The sequence below is a fragment of the Grampus griseus genome (assembly GCF_964374135.1).
Source record: "Grampus griseus genome assembly, chromosome: 1".
NCBI classification, from domain to species: domain Eukaryota; kingdom Metazoa; phylum Chordata; class Mammalia; order Artiodactyla; family Delphinidae; genus Grampus; species Grampus griseus.
The window spans coordinates 115616710-115634271 of NC_139017.1; the positions used below are offsets into that span (position 1 = coordinate 115616710).

Genomic DNA, 17562 nt, shown 5'->3' on the forward strand with positions numbered 1-17562 from the left:
CTCAGTCCTTTTTAAAGTCCCTGGGCCTAATTCTCTCACAGTGTTATTAAATAAAAGAATTAGCAAAATTCTAGAAGTCACATATTTCAGGTGCTTTCAAATGTCGAAGTTCTTCTCTATATTTAAGTATTATGGTATTATTTCAGATAGCAAATTACAAAAGTTCTGTAATTTCCTATATATAAGTATACTTTGTGAAAGCCTTTTGTGACACACATAAGAGACAGTTAAAAGCAAAACGCTGAGGTGGTATCTGATATACCAGTTGCCTTGCTGAGGCTTTTAAGTACAGAATAAAAAGCACCATAGAAGGAAGGTTTCCTTTTTTTTTTTTTTCCCTGTACTGGAATTCAGTCCTTTCCTGCCCAAACGATAAAGGTTATTAGGGGTTTTTCACTGTTCAAAGGTAGAAAAAAAACAAAAAAAGAACCTCATCAGACAAAAGAGCTGAGCAGCCTGATCAAAGATGTCAGTAGCATGAGGAGAGAAAGAGATTAAAGGAGAAGTGGCAGGTTAAAGTATTACAGAATACAGAGTGTAGGAAGAAACACTACATAAAAAATAGAAGTCAAAAGAAAGAACAGTAGGAAAGACAGCTGGATAAACCAAGTGAGTTTATAACGATTTCCAGCAAAGCCCTAAAAAGAGTGTAACAATAGGACACTGAGACTCTTGTAGAGGAGTATTTTAGACAAACATAAAAATTCGGAGTGACATGTTTAAAGGGCAAAATATTAAGTTCATGTAGCAGGGTCAACGAGGACGGCATGAGACAACAGGAGGATGGCAGATGACAAAGAAAACAGAAGATGAGACTGAGACATGGATCAGGTTTCCCATTCCATCTCCAACCCTATATCCTTGCTAGGAAAAAATTTCACCCATATTTGTATGGTTCGTTTATTAAGTAATATACTTAAGTTTATGTTTAGTTTAACAGTCTAAAAGTATAACTATACACATTTATCTATACTGTACAGGTTTATTCTAAAATAAACCTCTTCATTAAAAAGTCCCAAATCGAGAATACTGTTTTTATAACGAGGTAAACCCTTCTCACCATCCGGCGTCTTCAGTGGTGTCCAGGCAGCATCCCTCTCCTTGACTAAATGTATCTGAACCAAGAAGTGGTGGGCAAGGGGCATGTCTGAATAGGGAAGGATGCACGTACATCAATAAGATAAATTTATATTGTGTTTGATGGCAATTTTAACCAAAACACTTTAAATTCTTAATAAAAAAACACAAGTACTTTGCCTTTATTGATCACAAAACTGTTTTCTCTCCCAGTTAGTACATAAAGAAAACATACTTTTACACTTGATTTCAGCATTTCTGCAGCGTTCTGTATTCTCCATGCCTGTATATGTGGTCTTATGGAGACTGAAAGCTCCCATAAGGTAGGTAGGGTTTGCTGAGACAAGTGTGACCTTGCAAATATATATAAGCATTGTATAAAATATTCAATACATCAGCAAGATGTACCATCACTTTTTTATTTGGCAGAAGTAGAAATACAGCCATGTTACAGTGCTTATTTTGGCTAAAGAGCCAGTGCTATTGTTTTCTGCTACTGTAGTGTTTCACTTTTACATAAATTAATAAGTGCAGTCCTTACATATAGGAAATAGACACATTTACTGATATCAGCCAAGTAAAGCTAATACACGGTTGTTCTCAAACTAAGCAAAACAATAACATAATATAATCATTAGGAACAAAGAAAGAATGCCCTTATTTCCATTAATCACAGACTATACAAATTCTTAAGTCTCACATACAGAGGTATTTCTAAATTTGATTAATCCAAGCAAAAAAAATATATTTTTTAATTCAGCCTATTTCTTACAACCACTTTGAAATATATATTCCAAATAATTTCCTAATATGTGTTCATATTAAAATAAAAGCAAATTATGTTATGAACATAATTTAAAATTTCTAATTATGAAATGTCACAGGGAAGTATGTTAAATGTTACTTTGGCATTCCTATCTCACAGGTTTAAAGGAATAATAAACTAAAGAATTCTTTTGTAATGCAAATAATCACTCCCTAGATAATCATTTACGTGGAAAATATTATATCTTAAGGCAAGAAAAAGTTTGTAAATATTTTTTATGAAGTCAGTTAATTCAACAACTTAATAGAATCACAATAAATATATACAAATAAAAAATTTTTTTATGAGAAGGAAAAAGTTCTTTGGAGTTGACTATAACACTATGAAAAACTTGCCTTCTTTTTAAAAAGAATCTCATTTTGACATTTAATAAACATATCACAATCCTGCAAGAATAAATAACTAGCCTTTTAGTTGAACAAAGATGTAGAGAAACCAAAATAGAAAAAAAAAATCATCAAATATAAATCACCTGAACACTTATCTTTTTTCTTCCAGAAAACAGGAGGAAAAAAAATGCATTTTCTCATGATTAATTCAAGGTCCTCTTATAATTCACATAGGGAAGTAGATGGTAGAACTCACGGTGGCAAAGGCAATATTCTGATAATACTACCATGAAGAAGTGTTAAATAGGGTTTTATCCTAAAAGGCTCTGGACTAATTTACTTACTTTTTATTTTTTAAAACTGCTTTTAACCCAATTTCAAGGCAAACTGAAATTGGAACATACGCCTCAAGTACTCTTCAGTGGTCAGAAACATTTTTAAGAGCTGTTTCTTTAGAAAGGTCAAGTTTCTTCCCTTATAATAGAGAGGGTTTTTTCTATACCTATTACCTTGAAAGTCTATTTGGTCATTCTTGTCTCTTAAGTCAAAGGCCACATAGAAAGCCTCTTACTAAGGTAGTAGCTTCTGAAATGACCAGAAACTAACCAATCTCAAGCACTGAATTTGAGGTTGATATGCTCTTAAATATGGGCAATTTCTTTTTTTTTTTAAGGTGAAGTGTAAAAGAAAAAACACCTTCTGGAAAGCCATTCATCTTATCTGATGAAATAAATTTCCCAGAGTTGTTTCATGTACTAGCAGCATTATTAAATAGTGCAATTCTTCAAAACAGATTTCAAACAATATCCTCTTCAAATAATAAAGTAATTAAGTTTACTTATAGCGTTGTTTATAAAACCACAGCTTAAAACATTCAGCCCCCAAACAGGAAAATTAACATAAGCAATAACTATCTTGCTTATACAATGATGGGAATAGGTGTGTGCACACGTGTGTACGTGTGTGAATCATTCAAGGCCGGTGGTACCTCAACAAGAAACCAAAATACAGGATACAAATTTAAAAAGTAAAATATTACATAATGCAATTTTTAGCTTTGATACCTCTAAAGATATTCCTCCATCAACAATAAGAATTATGAACAGCCAAGTGTTAAATTAAGAATATATGTAATATGTGTAAGAAAAGTCAAGGAATTATATACTCAAAAAATATGAGAGCAATATTTCATATTGTTTAATGTTGTAACCTATACATTATGGAACACAGTACATGCAAACAGCATAAAGGTTCTGAATGTCCTATTTTGTAACTAATATTATATAAATTTGGCACATATATAAACGTAAAACCTTAAAAGACTATGCTTCTTTCCCCACTTTTCATTTTCTATTCATTCATCAGAAACTAGGCACTTTAAAAATGCATTTAAAAAAAATATATTTTAGATCCTTCTGGATAACTCACTCCTAAAATGAATAAAGCCCACTTTAGGAGCAAAATCAACAAATCCAATCTATTGTTTTACTCAGACAGCCACTTTAAATAAGTGGCATATGATTTACACACAAAATTAATACAACTCTGAAAGTATCTAATATACTCTGAAGAACCTTATTCATATGAACAACGCACTTGTTCATACATCTATCATAAAGGACAGGAAACATACTTCCACACCATTAAAAAATATTTTGTTCTATATTCGGGGGAAAAACCTTCAAGACCTCCCTAAGATTCAAAGTATCAATGAATAACTTAAAAATATGGTTATAATATGACAAATTCTCAGTGTGCTAAGTTCTCTGTAGAAACAACTAAAAGCCAGTTTTGCATAAGGAGAAAGAAGAAATGATTTTACTGTATCAAGATTAATACCCTAGGATGTTGGGAGATGGTCTCAAAACTACATGGAAAAATTTTAATTGCCTGTCATAGTTAATAAGTGTTATATTTTTAATCAATATTCATTCAAGGGAAATATTCTAATCTATACCAAGATAAAAGAAATTTCTTCAGTCTCTCTATTGTAACATAGGACCAACTGTAATGTATTTTGGAAACTTCAGTAAATCTAATATAAACTTGTAAACTTCTCAGTGGCAATTCGTTTAAACGTTCTGTAACGATACTCGGCTATTACAATTTCTTTGATTCAAATACTTAAGCAAATGCACAAGCAATAACATAAGCAGTACGTATTAAACACCACTACTGCCTAAATTTGATTAAACAACAAATAACTTTACAATTAAAAATACATTTTCAGGCAAAGTTAACTTTGTTGACACTAGGAGTAATATATTCTTGCATGTGTGGGCCATAAAAGTCTTGGCTAAAGTATATGTATTCCAGGTGCAAAGCATAAAAACAAAGCTTTTGAGAATGAAACTGGACATTTCAGACAGCTTCAAGACAACAAATCAATTAACTCCCAAGTACTGGTTTCAATTCAAGAAGTATTTCTGTAAAATATACATTTCACAAAGATTATTACCTAAAGATTAAAAAAAAAGCACTTTGGATACACTACATGGGGATTCAATGACAGAACTTCTGTGTAAGTACAGTACAATCACTCATTCTTTACTAGGTTTTTTTTCCCTCCCTGAGTCCATATCCACCAATTCTGTGTAATATATGTTACAAAATCAATAGTTACCTTAAAATATTTCATAGCACACTGAAATTGTCTGATTTTTATGGTACTTATTGTACTTTGGCTTCTAATAGGCCACTGGGCATAACATGACTATGACTACTTATACAGCTACTTGTATGCCTCAGTGCATCGGCTCCAAGATAGGCCATTAAAAGTTCAGTGCGGCGAATAAGCAACTGCATGAGGTCTTCAGCCAAAGTCTCTATACTGGAGTAGCGCACCTTCTCAAAATCAAAAATGTCTTTGAGAAAGAAAAGAACTTGATTCTGGAAAATGAACACAAAACAAATTGGCACTTATTAGACCAAAATTATATTAAAACTAAATAGTTACTAATATTGTAACAAACAATGAATTAGGGGTCAGTTCCACTACTAATTTCAAATCTCAATAGAAAAGGAACCTTGAACAAGTGATTAAACCTTTTTGGGGAGTCTCATTTTCTTTTTCTGTAAAATAAGGGATAATTACTACCTGTCATTTTTTACTACTCAGGGCTGATGTAATGATTAAAAAAAAAAAATCTTAAAAAAAAAAAAAATCTCAGGAGGGTGGGAGGGAGATGCAAGAGGGAGGAGATATGGGGACACATGTTTATGTACAGCTGATGCACTTTGTTATACAGCAGAAACTAACATACCATTGTAAAGCAATTATACTCCAATAAAGATGTTAAAAAAAAAACTCTGGGAAATGCTGGTAAATACTAAAGCACTGTATAAACCTAAGGGGCTACTATTAGTCCTGTCCCAATAATTGAAGTTTTCATTGTTACCTATGGGCACTGGTACTACTTTAAGACAGGAAAGTAAACTATTTCCAATAATTATAACTTATAAATTTCAAATGTACCAAAAATGACTTGACATGTGAAAAATAAAAATAATTTCAGGTCTCAAATCAGTGGAAGATCGTGAAGAATATTTCACTTCAGTAACTTAATACTTATGCTGAAACCCATTTTAAGCAACTTGTATACTACTAAGTAAGTCTCAGGTTGTTATGCCATGATGGAAAACAAAGTAATTCCAAAGAACAAAAAAACAGGAATATTTAATTTCTATCCTACAGAAATCAACTGTTAAGAGGTACTAAGAAGGCACAGTTTATAGATTTCATTGGATTTTATATCTGGAAGGGTCGCTGGCGATCAACCTGTATGGTCCCCTCATTTTATGAAGAGGAGGAGGACAAAGCATGATTTGCCCACAATCAGAGTGCTCATTAATGGCATACTTAATTCCCAGTCCAAACTTTTCCCTCTAAACACATACCTTACACTTGAGAGGTCAAGTAAATTAATCAAAAATTGAGTTTTCAATGACAGGAAAAAAAAAAAGTGTCCTAAACCATTTATATAAATGTTACATTAACGGCACATAAACAAAATAATTTAATTTTTTAAGTGAAGGGTATAGAGTAACATCCAAAGTTTCAAACATCAAAAACTTTCAAATTCATACTTATGTTTACTTTTATTTGCTCCTTGAAACTCAGCCTAAATTCAGGACTATTAAATAGTGAGACTTTTCTTGGCACTGTGCCAGGCAGAAATTTCTGCAACAAGCTGCAATTTGTGTTTTGGTAAATTTAAACTGCTGACTTTGGAATACAATTTTAAACTCCCACCTTATTTCTCACAGCTGGGATTTTATCATTCATATTACCTTTACCTAGAACTTATTTCTAAATTGCCACATGTGCAATAAAGACAGATATTATTTGTTTTACAAATTTCAGAAGTGTCCAGGCATGCAGAACTGTCTATAGCAATTTAACATTGTAACACACATGAGAACATGTACACATTAAAGAAGAAACTGATAAGGTGAATGGACTTGTTGAATCTTCTCCAGGATAAAACACCAAATCTATATAATACTGTTTCACTGGCATGGGTGACTTTTATAATCTTACATTTAAATAACATTCTTCTACAAAACCAAAACCAAACAGAATAAAACTTTATCCGTTTTTCAGTTTAGAAAAAAGAAATGATTCAATGACTGAACATACCTTAAAGAAGCAACATAAGTCATAGAGAGAATTTCTAGGACCCAAAAAACCCCAGGCTAGGACAGGGCTGATGTGCTCACAAATGGCATAAAAATGGGCAAAAAATCCATCTGGGATCTGTTATGAAGTAAAGGAGAATCACGTTATTTTTACCTTCTTGCATTTGCTTGCTATCCATCATATGACCAGCTCTTTTTAAGGATAGACCAAGGGTCAATGATAAGCTAGCCTAATAAGACAGTTAATACACTTAACAAGTAACTGTTAGAGTCACAGAATGCTTTAAGTAGATTTCATATCCTAGCCAACAGTCTCAATTTGCTGAAAACATTATTTCTTAAAGGCACTTTTACCTCATAAAAAAGCAATCACAGTGCTGTAACCAAGCAATAACAAGAATGCTACAATGTTCCTTAGCAGTATAATTTTTAGGATGAATGAGACCAACATGGTTTTAGCTAGTTCAGTAGAATTTAAGAAATTCTACTCAATCACTTAATTAGATTATCTGAAAAAGACTAAAATGAATTTTTAATTGATTAAGCACAAAAATATGCTTACTAGAATTCTAACTTTTAGTTAAGGAACCAGATATTATTGAAGCATTTAATTAGGCAATGCACCTTCTTGTGAAATAGTAATACATACAGTTGTGATTTAGGAAACTCTCTAAGTTTATTAATAACTTTCTAAATCTCCTTTGTTAGATAACATCCTGTGAGATTCTGTCATAGCATCTACTGGGGATAAGTATGCCTTAAGATCCTGCCTCTTGGAGGAGTTATCTTCTATTTTACAGGCTCCAAGACAACTTTTAAATCTCAAATTAAAAATATATTATAATAGCAGTTACCATTTAATGAGTACCCACTATATACCAGATAATATGCTAGGTTCTATTTAATTTAATAAAACGTTCCTGAAAAATTAGGTCATGTTAGTATCATTTTAATATGTAAAAAGTGAGACTTCAGAGGGGTTAAAAAACCTATCCTGGGCTTCCCTGGTGGCGCAGTGGTTGAGAGTCTGCCTGCCGATGCAGGGGACATGGGTTTGTGCCCCGGTCTGGGAAGATCCCACATGCGGCGGAGCAGCTGGGCCCGTCAGCCCTGGCCGCTGGGCCTGCGCGTCCGGAGCCTGTGCTCCGTAACGGGAGAGGCCACAACAGTGAGAGGCCCACATACTGCAAAACAAAACAAAACAAAAAAAAACCTATCCTAACTCACATACAGCTAGTTAGTAAAGGCCAAAAAGTTATCACGGATACATGGACTGTAGTCTAAGAGATGTTCTGCATATATTAAAATTCTAAATCCCATACTTATATTAACTATATATATTAACTATAATAGGAATTCAGACAGGTATGAAGTTAGCATAGGCTGAAGTAGAAGAGTCATGCTTCATCAAGGAATAACGTGAACTGAAACAGTAGGTAAAATTTATTTAAGTAGACAGGATAGAGTATGACATTCCAGGATAGGAAATAGTTCCCCAAGACATAAGATATATAGCTATCTGTGGATATAGGAAGAATATTAGTCCAAGGCATGAGATTTATACTAAGAAGTAAGAAATAAGGTTAGGTATAATGATAATAATATTACTATCATTATTATTATGGAAACTACTACTTATTAAACTCTTTTTTATATTTACTCTTAATTTTATGTTTTATCTCATTTCATCTTTACAGCAGCTCTATGAGGTAGGTATTAACTTCATTTTGCAAACAGGAAAACTGAAGGCCAGCTGACAGTAACTTGCCTATGATCATAATGGTTAGTGCGAAAATCAAACCTAAGTCTACAAGTCTGTTCCCCAGCCCTAAACCAGTGGTTCTCAGACGTTAGAGTTTCTAATCATTTGGGGAGCTTGCTAAAAACACAGGGTCTTTAGAATCATTTTTTATACAATTTTTAAAGGTTACATTCCATTTACAGTTATTACAAAATATTGGCTTTTTCCCCATGTTGTACAATACAACCCTGTACAACATCTTTGAAATAAGAATTATGCAAATATATGGTTTCCAGAATTATTTTTAACAAGCACCTTCTGCAGATGCTGTGAGACCTATGCTCCAGAAACACTGCACTTGGCAATACTATCTCAAAGGTGTAAGGCTCAGACTTAGAAATATGGACATGACAAAATACTGTAGGTCAGTGGGCAAATGATAATAAAATAATAATAACCTACAGGTGCATAATGCACTGTGTCAAGCACTGTTCTAAGACACTACATTTAATCCTCCAAAAACCCCATGAGGTGGAAACTATGCTCTTCTTTAGAGATGAGAAAACTAAGGCATAGAGAGGTCAAGACTTGCCTGAGGTCATAGCTGGTAGGTGGCATCTGAACTCAGGCAGCCTCACCCCAGAGTCCATCCTCCTTTACCACAAGAGTGTATGTGAGAGCAGTGTGTGGTGGGTGAGATAGCCTGGAGGGTGCGGAGCGTGCGAGCAGGATATGACTTTGAGATGTTTTTTGGTAGGCGCTCTCAGTTGAATAAACCAGCTAATCAATCATCATTTCTCAACTGGATTACATGAAGTGGAATCCACTATGCTAAACAATTTTTTTTTTTTTTTTTTTTGTGGTACGGGGGCCTCTCACTGTTGTGGCCTCTCCCATTGTGGAGCACAGGCTCCGGACGCGCAGGCTCAGTGGCCACGGCTCACGGGCCCAGCCGCTCCGCGGCATGTGGGATCCTCCCAGACTGGGGCACAAACCCGTGTCCCCTGCATCGGCAGGTGGACTCTCAACCACTGCGCCACCAGGGAAGCCCTAAACAATTTTTTTAATCTTAAAATATCATTAAGTGAAAAAAAAAGTCTATTAGCACTGTTTGCAACTTTAAAAACAGAGAAGCCAACGCAGTGCCAAAAGATCACTCATCTAGCTTGAGGGACGGTGCTTATGAGCTGCCATGCCCCGCTGAGAACTGACTCACAAGTTTCTTTGACAGGAGCTTCAAATTACTTTACAGAGAACTCCAAGACATAATGAATTTTACCGTCATCTGTTGCCTTTTCTGTTTCAACACTGACCAACAACTTGAAGCCACAGCCTAAACATATACAGAGGAGAAAAAGCAAGATTTAAATTTATAACTATATAAACTTTCCATTTAGAAAAGAGTGACTTTAATTAGAAATTCAAAGTTTAAAGATCTAAAATGTTTAAAACATTAACTAAAAAGAAATAGTCCATGCTCCTTCTATTGTTTGTAAATATCAATGAAAAGATGTTTATAAATTTTAAAATTAAATACAAAGCCACTAAAAGAAAAAGGGTGGACTCCAGTGACAAGGAACTTGGTAATTATAGTTCAAGTAATATTTTTTTCTTCAAGAATAGTAGTGCTGGAAATAGCTGTGAGTTGAACCAACAGTCTTATTCAAATAAAGAACTAAGAAACATAACCATAATGACAGGGACAAAAACACCCAAGTGGATCCTGAAGGAATCTGACCCTACTCTGGCATGACCCCACTTCGATCAACGTCACTGTCCCAAATCAGTTACAGAAATGGAGACATGTATCTTTTATGGTTAAAGCATACTTTGAAGGAAAAGTATTATAATATATATATATTTTTTTCCTCCAAAAATATATATATCGGCTTTTCACTGAAATTGCTGTATTTGTTTAGTCATAGAGCCATTTCAGTTACAGATAATTTTTTGTTAGGTCTGAACTAGTTTGAAACCCAAGTGTTTTTTGAGATCTGAAGAAATACTGGGTCCTCCAGGTCGAGGCAGGGACTGACAGAAGAGCCAAAAGGAAATTTCATCTTCAGATGTTACATATCATACACATCTGATCCCAATATCAAAGGATGAGCTCAGTTTCCATAACAGTCGTCTACAGGCAGACACATATATATAAATCTTATTCATCTTCCTATTTTGTTTTTAAAAATATATTTATTTATTTATTATTTGGCTGCACTGGGTCTTAGTTGCAGCACGCGGGATCTTTTAGTTGCGGCATGCGAACTCTTAGTTGCAGCATGCAGGATCTAGTTCCCCGACCAGGGATCGAACCTGGGCCCCCTGCATTGGAAGTGTATTGTCTTAACTGCTGAACCACCAGGGAAGTCCCCATCTTCCCAATTCTGACTAATTTTCATCAAATTTAAATGGTTGAGAAAGGTAAACCACCACTTACGGTTTCTTTGAAGGAGGAGTTTAGCCAGCGATTATTTACTACATTCTGTATGGATGTGGGTGGGTTTTCTAAATCTTCAAAGGAATCCATTAATATAAAATCCAAAACAACATCATAAAAATTTAGATTTTTCACCTGCATTAAATTATAAGTTAAAACAAATTATTACTACATAGAGCTGAAATGAAGTCTGAGCCAGGGCTTCATACTGATACATTACAACAGCAGTACATTTTTAGTTGAATCAGATTATATCTCTGACAAAAACAGAGGAAGAAGAGAGACAACTATGAGAACAACTCACCACCAGAAATTATAATTCACATGACAGCTGTTCTCTCCTAGATCCTATCAGGTGAAATTAATCTCTCCCTCCACTCTATTCTAGGAGTTCTTTGTTCATGCTTTTATTGGGTTGGCCAGAAAGTTTGTTTGGGTTTTTCCATAAGATGTTAAGGAAAAACCCAAACGAACTTTTTGGCCCACCAAATATTATGGTATCCACAATGCTCATTCTGTTCCGTCATTTAGTTACTGGTGTATCTGCCTGTCTTCCCCACCACATCATGAACCTCTCGCTCTTTCATTCATTCATGCAAATTGTATTGTACTACATGCTGTACCAGGTGCTGAGACTTCTACAGTAAGCAAACTATATGCTTAGAGGTTAGCGGGGAAAAGACAGCAATAAATAATTCCACAAATGCACAATTAAAACTGTGATAAGCACAGTAAAGGAAAAAGTACACGGTACTATGAAAGCTTATGATGGAGCTTCTAATCTAGACTGGATGTCAGTGAGGGCTTTTTTCAAGGAGTGAGGCAAGCCAAGTACATGAAATGCCTTGTCAATACTTGAAGGTAAGAAAGAACACAGTGATGTGGAGCCAAAGAGTATCACTGAACGTGTGCCGCAGCTCTCTACAGCACGGGGGCGAGTGCCTAGAGACAGGAGGAAGGGCCAGCTCCTGCACAGTTTATGGCCCAGGTTAATGACTTTGGATTTTATCCTCACAGTATTTTGGGGGGTAGTGGTGGAGGGGAGATGGATGATCAGATCTTCTTTTTTATTCTTCGGTAACTCATGAATCTATTTTTTTTTTTCCAGTTTCAGTGAGACATAATTGACATACAGCACTGTAAAAGTTTAAGGTGTACAGTATAATGATTTGACTCACATACATCATGAAATGATTACCACAGTAAGTTTAGTGAACACCATCATCTCATATAGATACAACACGGAAGAATTAGAAAAAAAAATTTTCCTTGAGAACTCAGGATTTACTCTCTTAATGACTTTCATATTTATACAGCAGTGTTCATTATCTTTAATGTGTTGTACATTACATCTGTAGTACTTATTTATCTTATAAGTGGAAGTTTGTACTTTTTGACCACCTTCATCCAATTCCCCTTCCCCTGACCCCCTGCCTCTGGTAGCCACAAATCTGATCTCCTTTTCTATGATTATGTTTGTTTGTTTTTAAAGTATAATTGACCTACACTATGTTAGTTCCTGGTATACAACACAGTGATTCAATGTTTCCATACATTTTAAAATCATCAACATGATAAGTCTAGTCTAGATATTACATAGTTATTGACTATATTCCCCACACAGTACATTTCATACCTGTGACTCACTTATTTTATACCTGAAAGTTTGTACCTCTTAAATCTCCCTCACCTATTTCTTCTCCTCCCTCCATCCCCCTCCCATCTGGCAATTACCTGTCTGTATCTATGACTCTATTTCTGTTTGTTAAAGTTAAGTTTGTTCATTTGTTTTGTTTTTTAGATTCCACATGTGAGTGAAATCATACAGTATTTGTCTTTCTCTGCCTGACTTATTTCACTCAGCATAATACCCTCTAGGTCCAACCATGTTGTCACAAATGAGAAGATTTCATTTTTTTTTTATGGCTGAGTAATATTCAGATTTGTATTGCTCAAGACCGTTTTGGCAGAAATGTGGAGAGCAGAACACAGAGGAGGAAGAGTGAATGCAAGGAGGGGAGAAGCAGGCAAGAAATTGGGGAATGCAAAACGCTGGGGTAGCCCAAGGGAAAACAACAGTTACTCAGACTACCACGGGGCGGGCAGCAACAGAGAAAAGTTGCAGAAACTGAAAGGTATATAGGAGTTAAATTGACAAAACTTAGAGATGAATATGATAAAGTAGGCGAGGACCAGTGACGTGTAAAAGCATGAGTCCCAGGTTTCGGGCCTGCGCAACTGAACGGATGCCAATTCCTTCACTGAGTGAGGGAACACCAGAGAAGGAAAGATCGTGCCTCCGTGTTTCTGCACCTACTGTCTTCTCTGCCTAGAAAGCCTTTCAGTCCCTTGCAAACTCATTCTTTTAGCTTCCATAACAACAAAATATTCCAGGCTCATCATGTGCTTTCTCTAACCCAGCGCAGAAATCAGCCATTTTTCCAAGAAGTCCTAGTTCCTTTTAGTGGAGAGTGGTACTTACAAGTTAAAATCTGTGTGCTAGAAATAATTTCTTTTGAGGTGTTTCTGCTCCCAGACCCTCTCAGTGAATAGAGCTAGGAAGTTTATGTGTGTTTATGTATATTTATTTCCCTATCTATCTATATTGTAAACTATGAATTCACACTGACAGCTCCAATTCCAATCCTAGCTTTTTTATACCTCCCTTCTCTGACAGTGAGTTATCTGGTTCTGATCATTCTTAATGTATTTAATTGTTTGTCTGATCCTGTGTATGCAGCCAATTCCCTGGCCCCACTGAGCTGCCACTGTCCTAGCTGAAACCATCCTTGCACAGGCTACCATTACCACCCTGCTGGCGCCTGCTCATTGACTTCTGGATGGAAGACAGGGAGAGAAGGAATGAAGGGCTTCCTAAAGAAATAGTATTTTCACCTGCTGCCTCAATGTATAAAGACTGTGGTTGCTCTTGTTTCTGACTCTGTCATAGCCACCATCACACAATTGGTTTTACTGTCATTTAACAAGGACAAAGAAACAGTGGCCTCAAATTATGTAAATATTCTGAGTAAATAACTAAGGGGGACAACTATTATAAAAAATTTGAACTTACTCCTCTAGCAGCAAGTTCCATTTCAGTACTATCCCAGTGATCAGTCTGCTCTAAAAAATAGATCATTTCATCAAAAACATCTTCAAACTTCTTCGGATTCTGTAGAAGAAAACACACTTTAATCCTAAGCCCGACTTTATAACAAGGCTCAAGCCTACAAAGTAAATAAGTTACTCTTCAAGTAAGTTTGTTAGATCTTCATTCTATTAGGTAACTGAATTAAAACGCACTTTCAAGGGATGCCGTATTCATTTGATTTAATATTTTGTTAGTCCAACATTTTGCAGAAGCCAAGACTAAGAATGTTATGTAAAATGTCATACACAAACTGCTTACTACTCAAATATGTGTGCTTATTTAGGTCAGTCCTTAAGATGAAAACTCAGTTACAGCAGATACTACGCGATGCTTTCGATGCAGTTCTATTCCTTTTGGAGGAACTCTAGTTCAAATCAGTGGGTTTATCTGCCTTGGGAAGGCCAAGAAAGCAACGTAAGATTTACGCTGGGTTTATTTTCTTTCTAGTGGTAGCAATTTGATAGGCAGAACAAGCTACTGTGTTGTTTTAATTTTAATTTCTTTGACTATAATGCTATGGAACTTTTTCATATAATCATTAAACATTCTGTTTCTTGTTAAAAAACAAAGATTTACATTGGGAATTGCAAGTAGTTAATATCACCCTAAATTTATGTTGTATTTTTTAAAAATTTGCTTTCCCATTTATCCTGTATTTAATCATCGTAAGAACTCTCTGAAATAGGGTACCATAAATAAAATTCTATTCTACAAATGAGGGAACTGAGGTTCAAAGGGACTGGGTCTGAAAACCAGGTGTTCAAAGGGCTCAGAGAAAGTCTGGTTTTTGTTTTTTCCCTCATCATCTGGACACAACCTGCATAAAGGAAAGTGGTTCCTCACAGTCTTCATAAAGTTCTTGCCATTGCTTCTGCCTCTGTCAGTCCCATGAAGATGAGTAAGAGGCAGCTCAATTTATATTTCCAGATTTCTGAGATCTATACTACTTCCTGGAACCTTCTTACTGAACAGGATTGAGGGACATAAGAGAAGAGGTATTAGAAATAACAATAGTGGTGGCTGTAGTAGCAGATCTAATGATAATTCTTACCATGACATTCACAAGTTTTATGGCAAACTGAGAATAATTTATCAACTTGATCAAAACAGTGTGAACTTTATACAAAGAAAACAAATGAACCCAAGTAGAAATCAATGCTCTTTGGGCTACTTATTTATTTATTTTTTTGGCCACGCCACACGGCATGAGGGATCTTAGTTCCCCAACCAGGGATCAAACCCATGCCCCCTGCAGTGGAAGTGTGGATTCTTCACCACTGGACTGCCAGGGAAGTCCCTGGGTTATTTATTTTCAATATGTGAACCTTTGTAACTATCTACAAAAACATTTTCTTCTATTAAAAATTTAATGCATCTTAATCTTCAGCTCAACTGAAATAACAACAATAAAAAAACCTGCCAACAAAACAAGTTTACCTTTCGTGCTTTTACAATTAACGCTGATAAAATTTTCCTCCCACTTTCAGCAAGGAATATCCTGTTGGCTGTTTCTGAAAGAATTACCTGAAAAATATCCATCCCCAAACAAAGAAAAAAGAGACCTATAATTAATTTGAATGGACATTTGACTTTATAGCATATCCATGCATAAATAACCCAAATACAGTCAATACATGGCATGTGACTCTATTTCAGCAGGCAGACCACAGAAAAGGTCCTAAATTACTAAAATATAAATAGCTCTTGAGGGCTTCCGTGGTGGCGCAGTGGTTAAGAATCTGCCTGCCAATGCAGGGGACACGGGTTTGAGCCCTGGTCCGGGAAGATCCCACATGCCGCAGAGCAACTAGGCCCAAGCGCCACAGCTTACTGAGCCTGCGTGCTAGAGCCTGCGAGCCACAACTACAGAAGCAGCCCATACTCCGCAACAAGAGAAGCCACTGCAGTGAGAAGCCTGCGCACCGCAAAGAAGAGTAGCTCTTACTCGCTGCAACTAGAGAAAGCCCGCACGCAGCAACGAAGACCCAATGCAGCCAAAAATAAATAAATAAATAAAACAAATAAAATTTTTTTTAAAAAGAAAAATACTTAAAAAATAGCTCTTGAACATATAATAAAAAAGATTAAAGGGAGATAAATATGAATTTAAATTCTGTTCAATTTCATATTAGAAAATCCAAAATAAATATTATACAACTCCAAAACACAGAAAAATAAAGATAATTTTGTTGTTAAATGACCTTATTTCATTTTAGGAAATTGATGATTTCACATCTGATTCAAATAAAAATATTCTAGAACACATGCTAATTGACAGTAAGAAAAAGGATCTATATTTTAAGCAGCAATTTATACACATACATCTTTAGCAACAAAATATTCTATTTTGACAAAATGTGGTAGACCCAGGAAGTTATAGCAGAGGATGACAAATGAAGACAAATGAAGGGAAACAGCAGGCAGGAAAAATAAACTTAGCAGACTTTTTATTTGCCAATAGGAATAAGGATAATAAAGAGCACAGGGCTGTCCTGTTTATATGCAGCTGGACTCTATGGCATGAGGGTGGGGATGAGTGGCTGGGTGAAGTCACTTACTGTTAAAAAAAATACCTGAAAAGCCTGTCGAATACAGTGAAGTTTGGCAAGAAAATCACTGTCTCCTAGGCACTCCAACATTTCAGTTCTAAGTAATAAACAGGGGAGACAACTGTTAAAGTGCATTTAAGATCAAGCCTACTACAAATGTGGACTCGAACAAGGCTTAACCTCGGGACCTTAATAAAAAAACACATGTCTTTTCAGTACTGACAAAACATGTAAAAATAATTTTTTTTGAGCCTTAGAACATATTTTCCCCTATTCTAATAAATATTTTTAACAAATATCAGACAAACATAGCAATAGCATCTTAATATGTTTTATAAACATAAGCATGATACCTAAGCACTCTTGAGTAAATTTTTCCTTCTTCAACTAAATGCATGGCCTCTTCATAAAAAGGGCAGTGGCAAAGAGACTCCAGACTGTAGATATGCTGTACTTCTTTGTGTTCTGCAAGCTAAGAATACAGTGGGTTAAAACAGACTACACTGATACGAGAAGAAAAACTATAAAAAATAGAAAATAGGATCTTGCTAATATTAAAATATACTCAATTTTATTAAAATGTGAAAATAATTCAGTAAGATTTTATAGCTAGTAAGATCTGAATTCATTTTATATCAAAATTCAGTTGTAAAAAAAGAGTAAAACTTTATAACAAGCTTATAGTTAATTCTGAATACAACTACAGTTCACCAACAAGAAAAACTGATGATGAAGCATTGAAAAAAAAGAAGAGAATTTTATCATCCAAAGAATGCTTAAAAGCATTATAACTCATGATTGTAAATGAAGTAAA

At 35.2% G+C, this 17562-nt stretch overlaps 1 protein-coding gene across 5 annotated transcripts in view; it reads right to left on the reverse strand.

The window, feature by feature from the left end:
- Positions 1 to 1073: 1073 nt before the first annotated feature.
- The window catches only part of MIGA1 (mitoguardin 1), a 91601-nt gene continuing 75112 nt past the window's right edge, over positions 1074 to 17562 (reverse strand). For 3 of the 5 annotated variants that reach the window (XM_082667934.1, XM_082667935.1, XM_082667936.1), the window contains 8 exons: positions 17102 to 17220; positions 16773 to 16845; positions 15637 to 15723; positions 14122 to 14220; positions 11049 to 11183; positions 9891 to 9944; positions 6872 to 6988; positions 1483 to 5121 (listed from right to left, as the gene is read on the reverse strand). In XM_082667934.1, the coding sequence (XP_082524060.1) occupies positions 4903 to 5121; positions 6872 to 6988; positions 9891 to 9944; positions 11049 to 11183; positions 14122 to 14220; positions 15637 to 15723; positions 16773 to 16845; positions 17102 to 17220 (903 nt within the window). In that variant the 3' untranslated portion in view covers positions 1483 to 4902. Of the gene's footprint in view, positions 1148 to 1482; positions 5122 to 6871; positions 6989 to 9890; positions 9945 to 11048; positions 11184 to 14121; positions 14221 to 15636; positions 15724 to 16772; positions 16846 to 17101; positions 17221 to 17562 lie in introns of those variants that run through there. The other 2 variants (XM_082667938.1, XM_082667937.1) reach the window with 2 other exon arrangements.